The 18297-nt window shown below is 39.7% G+C and overlaps 2 protein-coding genes across 5 annotated transcripts in view; one reads left to right on the forward strand and one right to left on the reverse strand.

Moving 5' to 3' along the window:
- The first annotated feature begins 82 nt into the window (after window positions 1–82).
- LOC118428122 (uncharacterized protein CFAP97D1-like) lies at window positions 83–15132 on the forward strand. 4 transcript variants are annotated; one of them, XM_035838098.1, is made up of 8 exons: window positions 83–300; window positions 1485–1565; window positions 10171–10289; window positions 10965–11172; window positions 11600–11647; window positions 12187–12225; window positions 12793–12987; window positions 14097–15132. In XM_035838098.1, exons 1-8 carry the CDS (start codon window positions 208–210, stop codon window positions 14334–14336), a joined length of 1023 nt encoding a protein of 340 aa, XP_035693991.1. In that variant the 5' UTR covers window positions 83–207; the 3' UTR covers window positions 14337–15132. The 4 variants fall into 4 exon arrangements, with proteins under 4 accessions (XP_035693991.1, XP_035693993.1, XP_035693992.1 ...); XM_035838100.1 differs by lacking the exon at window positions 14097–15132 and adding an exon at window positions 13627–13669 and having other exon boundaries at window positions 158–300; XM_035838099.1 differs by lacking the exons at window positions 11600–11647; window positions 12187–12225 and having other exon boundaries at window positions 158–300.
- A 1870-nt stretch (window positions 15133–17002) lies between these two features.
- LOC118427406 (A-kinase anchor protein 14-like) overlaps window positions 17003–18297 on the reverse strand; it is a 6730-nt gene continuing 5435 nt past the window's right edge. The window contains exons 5-6 of the mRNA XM_035837187.1: window positions 18244–18296; window positions 17003–17519 (exon numbers count right to left, since the gene is read on the reverse strand). Of these exons, the coding sequence (XP_035693080.1) occupies window positions 17435–17519; window positions 18244–18296 (138 nt within the window). The 3' untranslated portion in view covers window positions 17003–17434. The remainder of the gene's footprint in view (window positions 17520–18243; window position 18297) is intronic.

Consider the following 18297-nt stretch of genomic DNA (forward strand, 5'->3'; position numbering starts at 1 on the left):
ACGTAATCCTCCTCGGTCTCACCTGAGCAGCTTACCTTTCTTTCATATGCAAATTTTAGTTTTCACCATGGCAACGGTCACGTGGTGACAACCTGTGCGTGCTTGGTGACCGGCGGGGGCATAGAGGTTCATTCAGCAAAAAGCCAGGCCGACTTGCGGAAGGGTTTTAGTAATTTCTCGGCGGATTTTTATCGGGAAACTTTGAAGATGCATCGGGCCTACCAACCGATCACCCCGGCTGGCAACAAGTTGTTACAGCAGAAATGGGACGACAAATACTACAACGAGCACAGGGACTTGGTAAGGCGATTTTTAGTGAGGAAATGTTCAGCGTAGACTAGCACTGCATTTCCGGATTTCTCTCTCTTAAGACTATGAAAAGTCTGCATGTACAAGTTTTGAGTCGTTTTGATCGGGAAGGGTTCAAGTAATCTATGTTTGTGTTGTATTTCTATACTTTTCCGTGGATACGTCTATAAAAGGAAATAAATATTCTTGTTGAACTTTTGGCCCTCAGTTTGCCCTATCACCATGGTGCTTTAGAACGGCCTCAGAAACTTCCATATATCCCTTTGTCGACCCGTTCTTGTCTGCTCGTAAAAGTTGTCTTTCAAACAACTTCTAGAATAATCCAAACCCCTTTCTTAACAATTCAGAAGGAAAGAGTTCTGGTCATGTTGTTAAAACCTTCAAAGTTTTCACGTAACCGCGTGCTAAACTCAATACAAAAACATTACAGAGAAGAGAGCCTCATTTAAGAGGACCCTTAAAATCGATCTTGTTTTAAGTTTTCACGGTCTAAATTTGATACCCGGATCCACAGCTATGCCGACCAATTCAGGAGAAAATTGCGCCCAATTCTAGACAAGTTGTGTTTGTGCAACAATTAGGTTCGACTTGTTCAAATACCAGCCAGGGAGACGCAACCCTAATCAACACGCTGTTTACTGTACTTTACTTCTACTGATAGCCACAATTTGACGCACTATTAAGACGTATCGAAGCCGAAACAGCCCGTCATAATATTTTATTCAAGAGGCTGCATCTGCGGGTACATTGTTTTTATTGTGTGCAGTACTCTCAAGGGTTACCATAAAACGTTTCCAAGGACAATTAAAGGTGATGGAAAATATTTGTAAAAGGAAGGAAACTTAAATAGACATTTCGATTTTAAGGTTAGAATCATGTTAAGAATAAGAGTTATTTCAAACTGTTTTCTGTGTTGGTTAGATTAGCTACAAAATACAGTACAAATCTAGTTAACGTTGCCTAAACTTAAAAGGGACTAGGTAGGTAGGTAGGTAAACTTAAAATTTATCATTTCAAATCCTTTCCATGTCTTTTGGTATATATAGCAGTGCTACACTCTGTTTTTATAGCCCTTGGGCCACATAGTTGTGCATAAACAACAAAACATGGCTTGGTGACAAAATGCAGGCTGTATATGCAACTTCTACATTGGCTGTTTTTGTTTTGAATTTCAGGTCCGGACAGCAAAGCCGATGGTAGACACGAGGGCCCCTCGTACATACGTGCACATGCACATGAAGCTTAGAAAACTACAGGTGAGTATCGGTTTTGTTGGAACGATCAAAACTTCAGGTGTTCTTTTGGAGAGGGAGAGACTTTTGTTAGGCGATGTTGATTCGGTTATATGTATATCATCCTTTGGTAAAAAAACTGATGCGAGCGTGCAAATAAAAGGAATGTCCATCAAGTGGGGGTAGCACCGTCTTCCAGAAGGGACATAGAATGGAGGTCCCATGTTTAGTGTTAGAGGAGGTGCCTCACAGCATGTAACAAGGGGATTATCATTATAGGGCTAGCGACCCCTCCCTGTAAAAATGTAACCCTCAGGGCCTGCTACAGAGACAGCAAGGAAACTTGCTGCCCTATGTGCCACTAGGCCCTACAAGGGGTACAACAATACAGTAACAACAACAACTGTTTTCACAGTATTATCTTTTGAAGTATAATACCACAACTTTCGTTTGAAGTACAAATGGACCTTTAACAGATTGAAAGTTAAATGATCTATAAAAGTGCCCAATTGATAGTAACTGAGCAGAAACTAACAGTAAATGTCAGTAATTGCCATATGGATTTCAGTGCTGTATTGACAGTGAAAGAAGAGTGAAAAGTATTAACTTGCATAGCATTAATGTTTCAGTAAGACAGCAGAAGCTGATTTGCTGAAAATTTCCTGAAATTATACTGCTAGTAATCAATCAGTACCTGACAGTAAATTTTCAGTACTGATGGTTTGCCAGTGGTTCTGTTGGACCTTCTTGGTTAATCTGTGCTGAAAGGGGTTGTTTTAGCAGAGCATGACATCTGCATTTTTGTCAGAACCCTCCCCTCATTCAGGCCCAGTCATTCGCATCATGGCTCTCAGCTTACAGTGTGACCTTCGGACAGGCAAACTGGATGTCTGTGTCTCTGTGTGCGAACCTCTTCTGGTTGGCCCCATTCTTAAATAGCCTGTGTTGGCCAGTTGATTAGTTTATTCCCCTACAAAATGTGCACAAAAGCCTCTCTAGCATCCATTTAGAAGACAGTTAAGCTGAGCGCTGAAGTTTCTACGGCAACCCAAACACACATACCCCAGTGTAAGACAAATATGCCCTTCAGTATGGATTGTTTTAAAAGGGCAGATTGCGATTGATCGCAGCATCAATATGTGTTCTTTTTGGACCATGGTCTCTACTTGCACAAGGGATACTGTTGTAGAACACCTGTGCAAAATCCCTGCTTGTAAATCATCGTGTATCTGCAAAAGAGGTCTACAACCATGCAATTCAAAGGGACCTTCATCGTTGACTGCCTAGGTGATATGTTGTAGCGCTAAATCATGTCAAGAAAGTCTAATTAACATTTGGGAAAAGCAGGATTAAATTTGGCCCCCTAAACATTAGACCAATACACCTGACAACATCTCATCCAGTACCTAACCCCAACCCTAACCCCTAACCCCAAACCGGGAGCCAGAATCTTGGCAGGCCCTTTGATACAGAAGCTAATTGCAATACCACCACATGCTACTTTAACTAGTTGGAATGAAAGAAGGATACACAACTAATGGAACCTAAGAGCCTTCCAAAAAAAGTAGGGCATTGTTGTTTGTAAATAAATCAGCCAGAAGAATGATCTCATCTACAGAATATCTTACACCCGTGGACTGTGTGTTTAGTCAGCATAATGTGAGTCATTTGACCCATGGGGAGGGGGGTATGTTATCCTTTGTATGGTTCTACAGAAAGCTGCTGAACAATTAGCAAAATTAGCACTGAAAACTCAAGCTCATAACAAGAGGTTTGTTTGTCAAAGTGAAAAGGAAGGCGAATGTGGTTGACGTACATCCCGTGTTACCGTACAATAGATGTTTTCTGGTAGTGATTTCAGGTAATGGCATGCTAAAGCCACTGTTTTCAAAACACCATGAACAAGATACGCATCAAAACCTGAATGCTGTTGAATGAGAAGCATTTTTCTGTTTGAATCTATCTGCCACTGAATTTCTACATCGTTCATTCGTTTGTAAGACTGGTGAAAATTGATTGCTGCTGTGGGACTGTATCGACAGTGATTGAATCGCATGCGGATCAAAAATTGATATTGTTTGTAGTGAAAACAGGTATTGTTGACACAACAGTGGGGCACACCTGCATGGTTTGTTTGCATAAAGTCGTAGGCTGGGGCCCGTATGTACTAGCACTGTCAGTCATCCACGGTCATGGCGTGCCGTTCCCTAGTATTTCTCTACAATACGCAAATAAAGGCTGTGGTGAAATGGAGTCCCTTCAAACTGTATAATAGGATTCCGAAGTTTATTGCAAAGGACGACTTATTTCAGGCCCAGAATGAATATCAACATAGCTAACCTGACAGTTACAACAAACTGGTTGCTAGACACCAACGTAGGGAAAAGTAGCCAGTCAAAACTTGCTTTGTATTCAGCTTCTGTCTTTTACATTCTTAATTCAATTTATTTCAATTCAGTAACTGTCACATTTTGAGGCAGACACATGATTGTGGTGGATTACATTAATTTTAGCCACTTTCCGATGAAAAAAAGAGATAATTTTGACAAAAATGCAGGTTTCACAGAATAAGATACATTTTTGGGGGGTTGCAGGCATTAGCTCAAATTTCAGTGGGAGAAAATTGGTATAATTTAGTGGATGACATCATCTTTTGTAACTTGTTGCCAAGCAGTCAGTATTTTTCAAACCTTTGTCAATGTCAGATAAGAACAGAAGTCTCTCCCTTCTTTGGAGTCTTCAATTCACAAACAATGTAAGGGTGGTTACTGATATCATTCCCTTGAAGACCATTTCTTAAGAACGACAGCAGAAATTGCGGATTACCGGTAACCCCCAGTCCAGGTGTGACAGACAGCAGATAGCATCGCCCAGCATTGTTTGAACTTTTTCATCCATTCAGCACAATTTTCCAGAGTATGATCTAATGGTTCAATCCTTTGTTGTGAAATGAGGGCTTAAAAGCTTATTAGTTGGAAGGAGATTCTATCAGTCAGGTATTAGGTGAAAATTCTTCTTTTGTGCATGCAAATTTGGGTTTTGGGGAGAAAATTGAGCAGCAAGCACTGCACGAAACGAAAGATTTCCACGAGTTCCCAACATTGTGCACGATGGTGAAACTTGACGTGTCCTCACCGTGGGCACAGGTTTCCACGTACCGCCTGTTCCCGCGTGCCCCTACAATGAAAATCTGTGCGCACGATAGGGCACGCGAAGAGCCCACGCGTCCCACTGTTGCACACTTCCCGTGTTGAACAATTATCGTTAACAAAGGAGGGCTGAGAAGGGTCTGATAATTTACTTATGTGAATTGCCAAGTAAAAATACCCAGAACGCTTGCCACATTTCGGTCTGTACTTGTGGGAAAATCAATAATGAAACCGACGCCAACAGTACGCGAAATAAGATTTGCAACACAATCGTGCCGCGAAACAAGCAAACTACTTTACCTCTATTTACAGATAACGTGTAAGATAAAAGTCACTAGTGAAACAACATATTCAATTTCAAGGGATGTGCCCGATTTCTGTAACTAAACATATGAATTGTTTTCTATGCAACATTACATGAATTGATTGTCATCTAGGCTTTAACCTGGAGTGCGGCGCCTATCAACAGATAGATTGTATTAGATTGAAGTGTTGTTTTTTGGTCGGTCGGCTTTGTTTATACAGTATATCAACGCCGCATTTCGACACTATGTTGGATCTGCATTGTACTGACTCCTTGTTAGTAAAAGTTTGAATCGATTTTTTTCGACAAAGATATTTAGGTTATGGAGAACTTCAATATTTTTATAGTTCACTTTCACAGTGTAATTTTTGGTTTATATCGGTAATATGGAGATTGTCTGCCTGGCTTGGTTTTTGGTTGAATATTGAGGGGCGGAAGTTTGACCCGCCATGTAGTTGAATACTAATCAACTCAGCAAATTTCTGTCACAAGTGGGTACTACCGACCATTAAAGTCAAGTATTAAAGCAAGGTGAAAAGCAAGAAGGTTAACTACTGGACTTCCACAAGCACCCATCCCCTAATACACATTTCATTGTTTTGTTTTGAAAACATGGCGCCCCGACGCGCGAGTCTCATAGCCTCCGTCGCAGGCTACGAGGAGGGTTGGATTTTATACATGCGATTTGTATATTTAATAAAACAATGATATCGATACACAAGAAAAGCTCAAGCTTCCTGTAGTACTTGTAGAACGCAGGGCATTATGTACAAACTCCTTGATGTGACATACAGTATACACAGATAGTATATACAATGAGTTATTGTGTCTGTTTGTATTCAAATACCCACCGAAGTAGCCAATCGTATTTCACACATGAGGTTGGTGTTTGAAAATGAGGACCAATCAACACACGTGTCCCAATTTTCAAACCTGTGACGGTTGTCATTTCAAATCTTCTCATTCAGAGTGCTTTTACGCTGCGCAGACCGGCCGATAGCTAGTATTTGATCGCACGACAAACAGCGCAGGTAAACTTATTGAGAGCTTGGGAATGATTCTACGTCAAGACCGGACATTATCTTGCCATCGAATTGTATTCCACTGCTAGTGCCACGGGACCAAATTCTACTTTCAGAGCAACGACTGGCTTCCTGACTATTACCCAGTCTACCGAGGCTCGGGCGGGCTCTCTGTGGGTGGGGTGTGGTGATCCCCGCCGCTCGGATCGCCAGACGCGCCCCTGCCTGATATCTCTACGTGGTACACAAGTTTCTGTCCGGTCGGCTTGGGTGATTTGGAGTTCCTTCGGCTCCGTGGAGGCCCTACATGTTTCACGATGGATTGGATACCACATACAGTTACGTGACTTGCACGTCCACGCTTGCAATTCTGCAACGACGATGTGATAAATGCATATTACTCTTGACTAGCAACTGTTTGTCTAAAAGGACACTTGGACATCATAGTGTACAGAGCAGGAATGCTGAATTCAAGAGACCTACAGGAATTTACTGTCATCAAACTTGGAGCGACTGCACAGTGGAGCAAGGACAACATTTACAACGTCCTTGAGTGGAGCGACTGCGGATAACTACACCAAAACAACAGGACGGTGGCTAGTTGGGCAGCCCTGGCTGTGTGTTCTGAACAGCCAAACCAATAAATAAATAAATGACGGTGGACCGAGGAATCTTTGGAGGCCAAAGGAGCGACGACACTAAGTACATATGAAGGAACGCGTCAGGAGCGGTCGAATCTAAAAAAAATAAAACGAAAAATAACGAAAGATAATTCACCATTCAGAACGAATAAAAGCAAACACACTATATACAGGGGAAGGGAAAAGCTGGGAGGGTAAATTTTTGGGCTGGGAAAGCCCGTGGCAGTGAAAATGACGCCTCTTTTAATGACAAAGGGTGTAATTACGGCGTAGTCGAGGCCCGGGGAGATAATTAGGTGATAATTAGCCGCCAAATTATGCACCAGTCATTTGCGAGCAAAAGCATACGTCATTAGTTTCCACGCGTACGCACAAGTGTACTAAGGTGGCACAGCTAGTGCACACGGGTTTCCACAGGAAGGGCACGTAATGCACACGCAAGTGGTCCGTTTACTCGGATTTGCACGGGTGCCCCATATAGGGGCACGTCACGTTCGCACAGTGGGCACCCGTTGAAACTCGTGGAAACTCTGAATTTACTTGCATGTGTACACGGGTTTGCACAGCGGAAATCTGCCTTTTCGTGCAGTGAAGAATTGTATAATATGAAAACTGAACAACATAAAGTTATGGCATCTATCGCCTCCATGAAATATAGAGGTCACTGCTTTTGGTGTGTCTGTGTTTCAGTCTGTTTGTGTGTGTGTGTGTGTGTGTGTGTGTTTGTGTTTCAGGATATTTGTGGATGGATTATGATGATATTTGGTATGTGGGTAGGGGTTGGGAAGGCAAAGTTCAAAATCAATTTTGGGTCCTCTGGTATGTGAACTACCATTCTAAAAAATTTTTTTTGAGGATTCTTTTTGTAGATTTGCCTGCATGTAAATGTTATTGAAAATTACTACGAAATAATTCTTGAACAAGAAGGAGGCATTAATTGTTTTGATGCTTAAAGTATTTCACTGAAATAAATTTCAATTTGCCCTCTGGTACAATGTACCAAGTTTGTGGATAATGTGGTTACTGTTGTGGCATCCAAACATAAAATATTCATGAAACATCATCTCACATTAGTGTCCTACTGACAGACCCCAGGACAGATCATCACTCAGGAAAAAGCGCTTTTGTCACTTCTCATTCTCTAAAGATTTTGATGGACATTAATCATAATTGTGAATGTCATTACATTTACCCATGTGACCTGTATTGCATTTAACCCTGGCACAAATAGCATAAAAGAGAATGATAGATATCCATATAGATATGAATATTTAATATATATGGAGCATTGTTCAGTAGTTTATTTAGGGGTTATAAAATCTCTTGGGTAGGTCTGTTGCTATCAGCAAAGAATAGCTGTCCAAAGCAGATATTACATATAACAGAATACCATCAGTTACTCTCCAAGCAGAGGTTAGGCTCCGGCTGTTTTATAAACGTTTTTTTTAGTCGTTTTTATCGGGCTTTCTATTTTTTTTTAATATCTTGCTGTGTCAAAACCTAACCTCTGCCAGCAGGTTTGCTCCGCCCCTAGGTCAGTGCCGGCAGAGGTTTGGCTGGCGTACTTCAAGAAAAATGACAAAATAGAAAGCCCGATAAAAATGACTAAAAAAACAGCCGGAGCCTAACCTCTGCTTGGAGAGTAACCATCAGTACTAGTGATCCTACATTTCCAGTCTTTAAAATTGCAGAAATCAATGGTTTAGAAAATAAGACATTTTCCTTAGCTTATGCCGAAAAACGTATGAAGTAAATTTAGTAAGAGTACTAGTCTAACTCTAAGAATGCTCTGGCTATATTAAAGCACTACATGAAAGCCACGTGGCATAAAATTGGTACAGCTGTAATGAATTAGCAAGTCAGAAGAGCTCAAATCCCTGCTGTTATGCTTACTTTCTTTGTTTGAGTGTGTTCCCACAGAAACCGCTCTCGACTGTGCCCAGACGTAATTACAAGTCTGGAGTTAGCTTTTATCCCTTCAAAGTAAGGAGAAAATTAGTGACAATCCCTAAGCCTGGTGGATTTAAAACTGTCTATTAATAGTTAGCACACCTTGGTTCCAAGCACACCTTTGAAGATTTGCAAGACTTCATTGTTATGCATAATAGTTACCGTACATATCTACTTTTGCAGTGGTTCTATTTTGCATTTAGGAGGTTTTTGCTGTATTTTTCAGTTGGAGGTTAGAATATTTCTGAAGGATAGCAATTGGCGTCTTTGCGCTGTCATGAATTTGAGGTGGGGAAATCACCACAAAAATGTGAAAGCAGACTCACCGCAAATAATTTAAAGATGTACAGTCTTTGAATGGCATGTATGATTCAGAAAGGAGTCTTGCTCTTTAGCATATATGGCTTTGACAGAAAGTTTGTCAAAAGAGCTTGAAAGTTTTGTTGAGCTAAGTTCCCTGACTTAAGCCAGTTACAATGTTCTGTTTTCTAAAGAGCTTAGGATAAAAACTTTTCCTTCAGACTTTGGGGCTCAGATTTCAAGCAAGGCTCTCCTTATTAAGTCATTGGTTCAGATTCAGTGGGTGATTTACAGTGAGCTTTTCACTGCAGAAGTAAGAAGGGTTATTGGAAAAGAGTCCTTACACAGTGTTGAGTCATATCTCAACTGAAAAAAAGTGAACATTGTCAAACATCAGTGCCTTTTCGACAGGTGAACCAAGTTCCTTATGTAACAACTCTATTGTTGAGGTTGTGCGAGTAAAAGTACATGTGTTGAACATTGGTTGGTCAGCTGCAGTTAATCAGATATTGTAAACAAAGCCAAAGTCTTACTTCATTCGTCGTCGTCGTCGTCGTATCCATTTTTGATTATACTGCTGCTGGGATCCCTGTCACAGGGGTAGGCAGCAGTCGGAATAGTCTTCACACTGTGCTGTGATTTAATACTCATATATACAGCTGCCAATTTTATCCATTCATTTTCAACAGACCACATATTGAGAAAATCTTGACATTATAAAAGCTAAATGTTGGTAGCAAAAACTTTTACCTAAATGCCAAGGGCTCATTCAAATCCATTGAGTGTCCTGTGCATTCATGTGAGTAACATTCCAATAAAGAGAAGAAGAGAATTGATCTTAGATAAGTTTAGCTCAATGAGCACATGAGTTAACCTTCTACTGGTTGTGATAGAGAAGACTGAGACACTTTGCACAGCATCTACAGGTTCTTTGTACTGGAAATGGACACCTAGTACTAGTAGCTTTTTTTGACAAGTACAATAAGTGATACTGTGGTCCAACAGTGGACCACAGCTTAACGTACATCCTAAGGGCTGCAACCCTTCCCAGTAGCATGCATGTTGGGTGAGCAACACGGTCGGGATTCAAACCCACAACCTCTTGATCCAGAGGCAGGGTCCCTATTTTAAATGCTAGGTTACTTGTGTAGTCCTATGGTTAGTGAGTCGCTAACCATAGGACTACACACGTAACCTAGCAAAAGGTTGGGTTTGTTTCCAACATCATGTTAACCGACATTCTCCCTTGCATTGTCCCCTCAGCTGGAGGAAGAGAGACTGGCTACCATCGAGAGAGACAACCGCATCCTTCTGGAGAAGATGTCTCACATCATGCGCACAAAGGGCCGCGTGGACAACCGGAACGAATACGAGCACCACAGGTCAGGGGTCAAGTACTGGGCTTTCTGTTAGTCACTATTTTGGGCATCTGACTCTTGTACATGTGTGAAGTGGACTCTAAGTGTTGCTCTCCTTGTCCAGGAGTGTACCCCTGGTACAGGAGTGTACTTACATGTAATTCAGGGGACAAAATGAGATGAGGTCCAGTGTATGTGAACAAATCAAGTTAACTGTAGGGACACAGAAGCAGAGGCTTGTATACATAGTAATAGAGAAAATGACCTTGGTTGAATTGTTTTGTTCAACCTTTTTTCTTGCAATAGCTTCATGCATGGCACATCTGTACTTTATTTGTGGGGTAGCCTATATCCATTGCTTTAAAAACAGCATAATTCGGGATATTGTGGAGTTGACGGTGGTTTCAAATTGCAAGATTTTCAATATATAGAAAATGGTACACATTCAAACCACTGTCTGTCCACTTGCTATTCCCTGATTCCTTGTTTATCATAAACAATGGATATAGGTTTATCCCTGGATAAAGGTGAAGTAGCATTATAGTAGTAGTAGGCATCTATTTATGTATAATCTTGGATGTACAACCTTCCCCATTGTAAAACAATCAATGTCTGGATGCTATTTTCAATGCACAACTCTTGCCCAACTAAAACATGACCCACATCTATTCTAACAACAGCCTGATATTTTTCTCACAGTCTGAACCGTGAGAAACGCCAGCGGGAGTTGATGCGCATCACCAAGGAGAACCAGGAGATCCTGAAGCGAATCATGAAGCGGGAGCCGGAGTACGATCACGCCAAGTGGCAACGGGAGTGGGAAAAGAACGAACAGTTCATGGACAACATCGCACGCTACCCGAAGGGCTGGTACGACGAATGGAAGGGTGAAGAAGAAAAGAGAAGGGTAAGTAAAGTGCTAATGGCATGGTTAGACTACCCAAGAGGCCTATCATGAAAACTTGGAAAAGTACATGTAATGTTAATGCTAGTTCACCTTTATCCACGTGTTAACTATAATGCAGGTAGGATGCCAAAATGTTCTGCGAATAACTACAATATTTTGAGCCAGAGTTGATTGGTTAATAACAGCACTTCAGCACCAAGGAGAGTACTGATTGGTCAGATCAGCACCAAGGAAAGCTCTTACCAACAGTGTCATTTTATAACTTTTGATAAACCTCTCCCTCTCTGCGATAAATAATCATGAATAATGTGTACAATATGATAACTTAGCTGACATAGTAAAGTATAATCAGAAAATAGTAATAATTAGCATAATTCCAAATGTAAAAGAAAAAATACTTATGGCTTCCCTTTACATTTACATGCAGTCCATGTCAAGAATGAGCTCTGGTAAAAAATCTGGCCGCAAATCCCAGGTAACGTCAGGAATAATGAATAACCTTGCACTAAACTACGCTGGTCTAAAGACTACACAATTTTTTTTTAAATCATTTTTTTGCCACAACGATTATAAACCAGCCCTACAGTTAGAAGCATTTTTCATTTCCTTAGCACTAGGTAAAGACGTGTTATGATGATTGTAAAGGAAGACAGATGATAAAATTTTCCCACACTTACGTCATTTCTTTATAAATGTTGTATAGATTAATGCATTACTAATATTCAAAAGTTATCAGCACAAGTAGAATGCGATCTTAACAATCTAGATATGTTGATTGTAACTGAAAGTATCCCTCTCTACTGGTGTGTAAATCTCTTTAGAATTGTGCTTGATGTTTCTGTCAATCAATCAGTCAATCTGTCTTATAATTTCTGTTACTGCCTGCATGTACCTATCTACCTAACTTCCTACCTAGTCCCTTGACATCCTGATCATTGGGGGGACAAGGTAGCTACTGTTGCATATTACTGTTACCGTTACTACCTGTTACTAATGTGTCTAACCCCTGTAAAGGGTGTTCCTCTCTTTGTGCTTCAGCAGGACTTTACACCGGTGAGTGTGTAGTGTCAAGTGTGTAGTGTCCTTCTGTGTCTTAACACTGTAACCACCTCTTCTTCAAGACTTACTTTACAATCTTACGCTAGTTTACCTTTATCAACAGGGTAACATTTTTCTGTTATGTGTCTTTAAAAATAGTATCTAGGGATATCTAGTCAATGGACAGCGGTTTCAAACTGCAAGATTTTGAAAATGTTGCAATTTGAAATTACCATCTGTCGACTTGATATCCCGATATACTGTTTTTAAAAGCAACGTATATAGATCACCTCGTGGATAAAGATGAACTAGCATTATACGGGAATTATGAATACATAGCAAGGATTTCTTTCTTGTTTATCAATCTTGCACATAAATTCACAAATTTCTTACCATACTGCATGCATAAATATAGTTTGCTTTAAGGTATGAACTGATAAACTGATGCTTAAAGATTGTACTTCCTGTGCTAGTGTAAAGAAAAAGAAAATCAATGTAAATACCCTAGTCCATTGAACAATTAGTAGACTAGGACTTCCTTGTAACTTGATTGACATATGGCGGAACATTTCTTGCATGCAGCGAGCCAAGCCTCCCCGAAGTGGCCAGTCCCCAGGCAGAACTGGCAGAACTAGCCAGATCTCGGGCAGAACTAGCCAGGTGTCGGGCAGGCTTAGCCAGTACTCGGGGAGATCTAGCAGGATATCGGGCAGGTCTAGCGCTATGTCCTGCCAGTCCTCTGTTAGCCAAGCCCCCCGGAAAGGTCCTTCCCGTCAGGTATACAGACAGGCTTGTAGACCACAATGTATAAACAAAAGCACTTGGCATAAGATTTAGAGTGTAGCTCTTTTAAGAATTCAAACAAATTAGACAATAACTAGAGCAATAGGCACATGGCATTAGATTTAGAGTAGTTTTTAAAGGCATTTATTAAAAGACAAGCTTCTAGACTAGACAGTCAGCCCAAAATGCGTATTTACAAAGACACTTAGCTTGGCATATAAGATTTAGAGTGTAGGCCTTTAAAAATGCAAACTAATCAGCCCACAGCAATAACTACAATAGGCACATGGCATTAGATTTAGAGTAGTTTTAAAGGCAATTATTGAAAATGGCAATAATAAAAATGCAAACTACTAGTAGTCACCCCACAAAGCTAAAAGGCACTTAGCTAATCAAAGTAGTTGAAAACAAGTCACATGACAACAAAGTAGCTATTTTAAATGTACATTGGTGTTATGTAAATGTTGCTTTGTATAGAAAATAAAACGCAAATAGAAATATACATTGGTGCTAAATACATGTTCTGTTTTGAATCGCAAATTAAATGCAAATAGAAAAAATAGTGCAAATAGAGAAAATTAAAGAAAATAGTGCAAAATTATGTCAATTTCTCACCCTTGTTTCGTTTTCCAGTACAAATGGAGCTAAGTCAGTCAGACATAGCTGCTTCCACCAGGTATGGGAACCGATATGCTTGGTGCCAGCCGATATGTTCAACTGGCTTGTCATCCATATCCCAACTTTGTTCCTGTAACTTTCCCATGATTTGTGACCCTATAAGATGGTAAATGTTACAAGGACGCAAAGTTGGGTCCAACAATTATTGTTTATACAGTCGAAGCCATTAAACTGCACACCCCATTTGCCAACGCATTTCCTGTGATTATCTGAGCCGTGCAGAGATGCGAAGTCCTAACAATGACGTGAATCGGTTTGGGATTTGGGGATTCCGTGCAGTTAACAGAAGTGTGCGGTAATCCGTTGTGCAATTAACTGGCTTCTACTGTACTATGAAAGACAAAACGCCAATGGTTAGCACAAAAATCATGTTTGTTCTATGATGTAGTGTCTCCTCAATAAAGAAATGTTTTCTCATTTTACAGCAAAAATCTCGCGAGACATCCCGGCAGTCTACAAGACGTTCATCGGAACAGACCCCACGGAAGAAGAGCCGAACGAAATCAGAGAGGAAGGAGAGCACCCAATCAGAAGACAGAAAAGAAGATGCCGACCAATCAAAAGATGCAAAACAAACTGACGAACCAGAGAAGCCAAAGGAAGAAGAGGGGGCAGCAGGAGGAGAAGAGGAACCCAAGAAAGAAGTAGAAGAAGAAGAAGAGTAGAGTAGAGAAATGTGCAAAGATGATAGTTTCAACAGTAGAGGTGCAGATAAGTCTCCCATAGTGGCAAGATATACCTAAAGAAGCTAGATACATAATGCACAAAAGATAAGTTACTCAAGCAACTGGACAGATTTTGTAAATGGTCACATTTCAGGTAGCATCCATTACCTTTTGTCAGTCACTGACAAATAGAAATAGTAGGTGTCAGTTGCTTAGTAAATTTTATCTTGTGTATCTTGGATATCTAACTTTCATTGTTGTGAAGTCTGTCTTTTCCCTATAGCCAAATCAGTGAAACATTTCTTGTTCATAGGGAAGAATTAACAGTATTTTGAAGTGCCTTCACAATAGAAAATTTCTGGTCTGTGCCTCTAACAAAGGCAACTGGTACACTGAGACTAAGTAATGTGGTCATTGTACATGTAGTAGTCTTTTAGATACCATCAAAGAAAGGATATTTGATTTGATTAACATGTATTTGGATTTACAGCACACTACGTTTGATAACTTCTCCAGGCCTAACATGTATTAAGAGTATGTACAAATAGGACAAGTGAAACCAGAAGCTTATGCTGCTACAACGTATATTATAGTGTGAGAGTGTATGATTTAGTTAACCTGGTATATTGAATACTGTGACATATCTTGACATAGCTTGTGTATCATAGCATAATGCATTTGTATGACATTTTCTGTCAAAGATATCCAACCAAAATGTTATAACAAACATTAATCTATTGTTAAAGACTAAACATCCTAACTGAATATCTGTAGCTGCTGTTTGTTTTAATTGAGTAAAAAAAGAAGTCAATATACATGATCATGTACACGTCTGTCCAGTGCATTGTGTGTTACATGTACATGTAAGTCAGTGACTTACATGTACATGTAACACACAATGCACTCAGTTTTGTAGGGTTTGGACACTTCAGCCGTTAACCAACTTGGCCCATGGCTAAAAAGACCAACTTGGCCCAACACCCTTACCTGACCGAGTTGACCAGCTAGGGTGTTGGGACAAGTTGACCAGTTGGTAAAGGGCTAAGTTGTCCTCATCCCAGATTTGGGGGATTACACTATGTTGAACTAACTAAACACAATGGGTGGTAGAAAGAATGGATGACTGATGAGACAACAGATTAACAACTTGATGGATGTGGCTCATGATGACAAGACAAATCCTCTAAACTACAAGAGGCATCATCAGTCATTGTAGGATGTCACACGAACAATAAAGTTTGTGTGACGGGTATAGATGGGTCTTACGTCATGGTATTTTAACGGTATTAAGTTACCATTCATGTTGTCAAGAAGATTTGAATGTTTACGTGTGGTGAAACATGGTGCTTTCACAAGATGGTGATAAAGATGGCCTTATTGTATCAATGTGAAACTGAGTGAAAAATGAACACAAGAGAAATATGTTATGTCTGCTTACTGTTTATGGTCTAGGTGATAGCCAGTATGAGGGTACAGTACAATTGAAGGAAATGTGTGACAGGTGACACTATAATTCACTACAGCCTACTTCATTCTGGAAAATCTTATTTGCTACAAGCTTACTGGATGCATGAGTTGATGACTGTAGGTTTGTTGTAAGACATAGAAACAAAAATGTCTAGGGTAAAGGAGTCTCAAGGGACCAATTCTGTGGAATTCTCCAGACTTCTGGCCGAGAGGATCCCAGAAATCCACTAGAATTGGGGGACAGTTCCTACAATGCTGGAACCATACCTATATGTCATCAGCTAATCTGGCCAGTATACTTCGAAAAAGATTTTCCAGAATAAAACTGTCCAGAATTAACGTCAATAGTGTTACCTGTTAGATATTTGATATTGAAGACAGATTTATCAACTAAGGAAAGAAAAGTATACTCAGTCTGGTCATTCCAAATAGGAATAGCTGTAATTATAGAGCAGCATATCCAGAAGTTGGTGGGGTCTTGGTGCCTTATCTTCTCTACAGTGTATCTTCTCATTACCATTCACAATTTGCCTGGATTTCATTAGGGACATTTTAGAAGGTACATGTAGATGACAAGATTGTAAGAAAGCAAAATGTGTTCGTGCCAACACCACAGTGAAACTACAGTATTGGTGGGCAAATGTCATTGTAACAAAAAGCTTTAGTTTGTAGTTTGTGAGATCGTCAATCAAAAAGTTTTTGGGGGGTACCCTCTCTACCAATGTTTCAACAGCCTGTCCACTGTCCTAATAAGGGCAAAGTAAACTTGTCATGTCGTATTGTTCTTGGTCAATCAATGCCTTTTGCCCAGACAGGCTATTGAAACATTAGTAGAAAAAGAAATATGGTTGTATATCTAGGAAAATTACGATGTCAGTGTATTTTGGAGGTTGTGAGAAACTTTTATCCCTGTGAATGGATTATAATGGAAGACAACACACATAGCATTGTACAAAGTTACTACTAGTTACAATGTACACTGTTCTACTGTTTTTTTAACACAATAGTCTAACAGCACTATGAAGATGTTTTTATTGGCATACAAAAGAAAATAATTGATATGTGTTATGGAGATACATGTATGTGATATATATGACACAGTGTACATATGGTTTTGTATGGAGGATTGTACTGGTATTCTACTGTAGGTGTGCTCAAGAGAGTGGCATTTTTAATAAACACAACAACTGACAATAAAGTGGACGTTTCATGTCTTTAATTTACTTGAAAGTTTTCGTACAGTCTTGTTTCAAAGGCATAGTGTCTATGGATTATCCAATAGAGGGGAAATGTTTGGGACAATAAAAATATTTCTTTGAATTAAAATTATAGGCTAGTTTTTCTTAGCAAATACACATGTACAGCACAGCATGGCCTACTTTTGCCCTGTTACAAATATTTACATGGACAGCAAATGATTTTGCAAGTTCGCTAAAGGGTGACAATACCAGAAAGGACCAACCTGACTTAAAATATCTCACAGTTTTAAGACAATGTGGTTCTTTCAAGCAAGACAGGTTCTGCCAAATAAAGCATAGGAAATTTTTTGATGGTAAAAAGAAGTCTGTCTTGATCATGACCCCTAAGTAGTGTCCAGAAATTTAAGCTCAGGTTTTCCGTCAACAATGTCCTTAAAAATTGACCATTTCCATGGCGATGATCTTGCTCTCGATGATGTCCTTCAGCCATTTCTCGCGGAATCTTGACTGGCCCGGTCTGTAAGAATCATATAAAACACTGTCACTTCTTTCTTGCTCTCTCACAATGTCAAATGTCCAAAGCTCTACTAAAAACACACAATATCAAAATTGTATTTCTGATATCCAAATTACATAACTTTAACATTATAGTAGATCTAAATCACTTAATTGAATTGAATCATTTAATTGATGTTTTGGTGGTTCATTGATGACAACAACCGATGGATGGTTTTGTCCGAGGTGCTGAATTCTTACATTAACAATACCAAACAACTGACTTACATCAGTCTGTGTTAGTGAAACGCTTGTTCACCATGGGGTAATCTTTACCCAAATTTGTATTTCTGATATCCAAGTCCATAACTTTAACATTATAGTAAATCAAAGCATACCAAAGTTGAATTTCTGATATTCCAGTTGTACAAGTTCAACAAACTGAATCAAAATAAAAACTTTGCATTTTTTATATCCAAGTTGACAACTTTAACACACTAAATAGATAGAAAACTAAATTTGTATTCTGACAATACCAACATCTTTCAAATAGTCTATCTGAAATAACTTACGGTAATGGAACTGTAGCTACCATCCAATGCCATAGCTTCTGTTTTGCAGGCCTGCACAACACCACGACTTTCCCCATTTTAGATTTGTATCCATCTTTTTTCTCTGTCCTCTTACTTTAACCGATATGGCCAGAAGGAGTAATAATGTAGGAAATGATATAATTGAAATCATACCTGTGGACAAGCTTGTTTGTCTCAAACACATAGTACACCTGGACTGGAAAATGC

This window comes from Branchiostoma floridae, chromosome 12 (assembly GCF_000003815.2).
Source record: "Branchiostoma floridae strain S238N-H82 chromosome 12, Bfl_VNyyK, whole genome shotgun sequence".
NCBI classification, from domain to species: Eukaryota; Metazoa; Chordata; class Leptocardii; order Amphioxiformes; family Branchiostomatidae; genus Branchiostoma; species Branchiostoma floridae.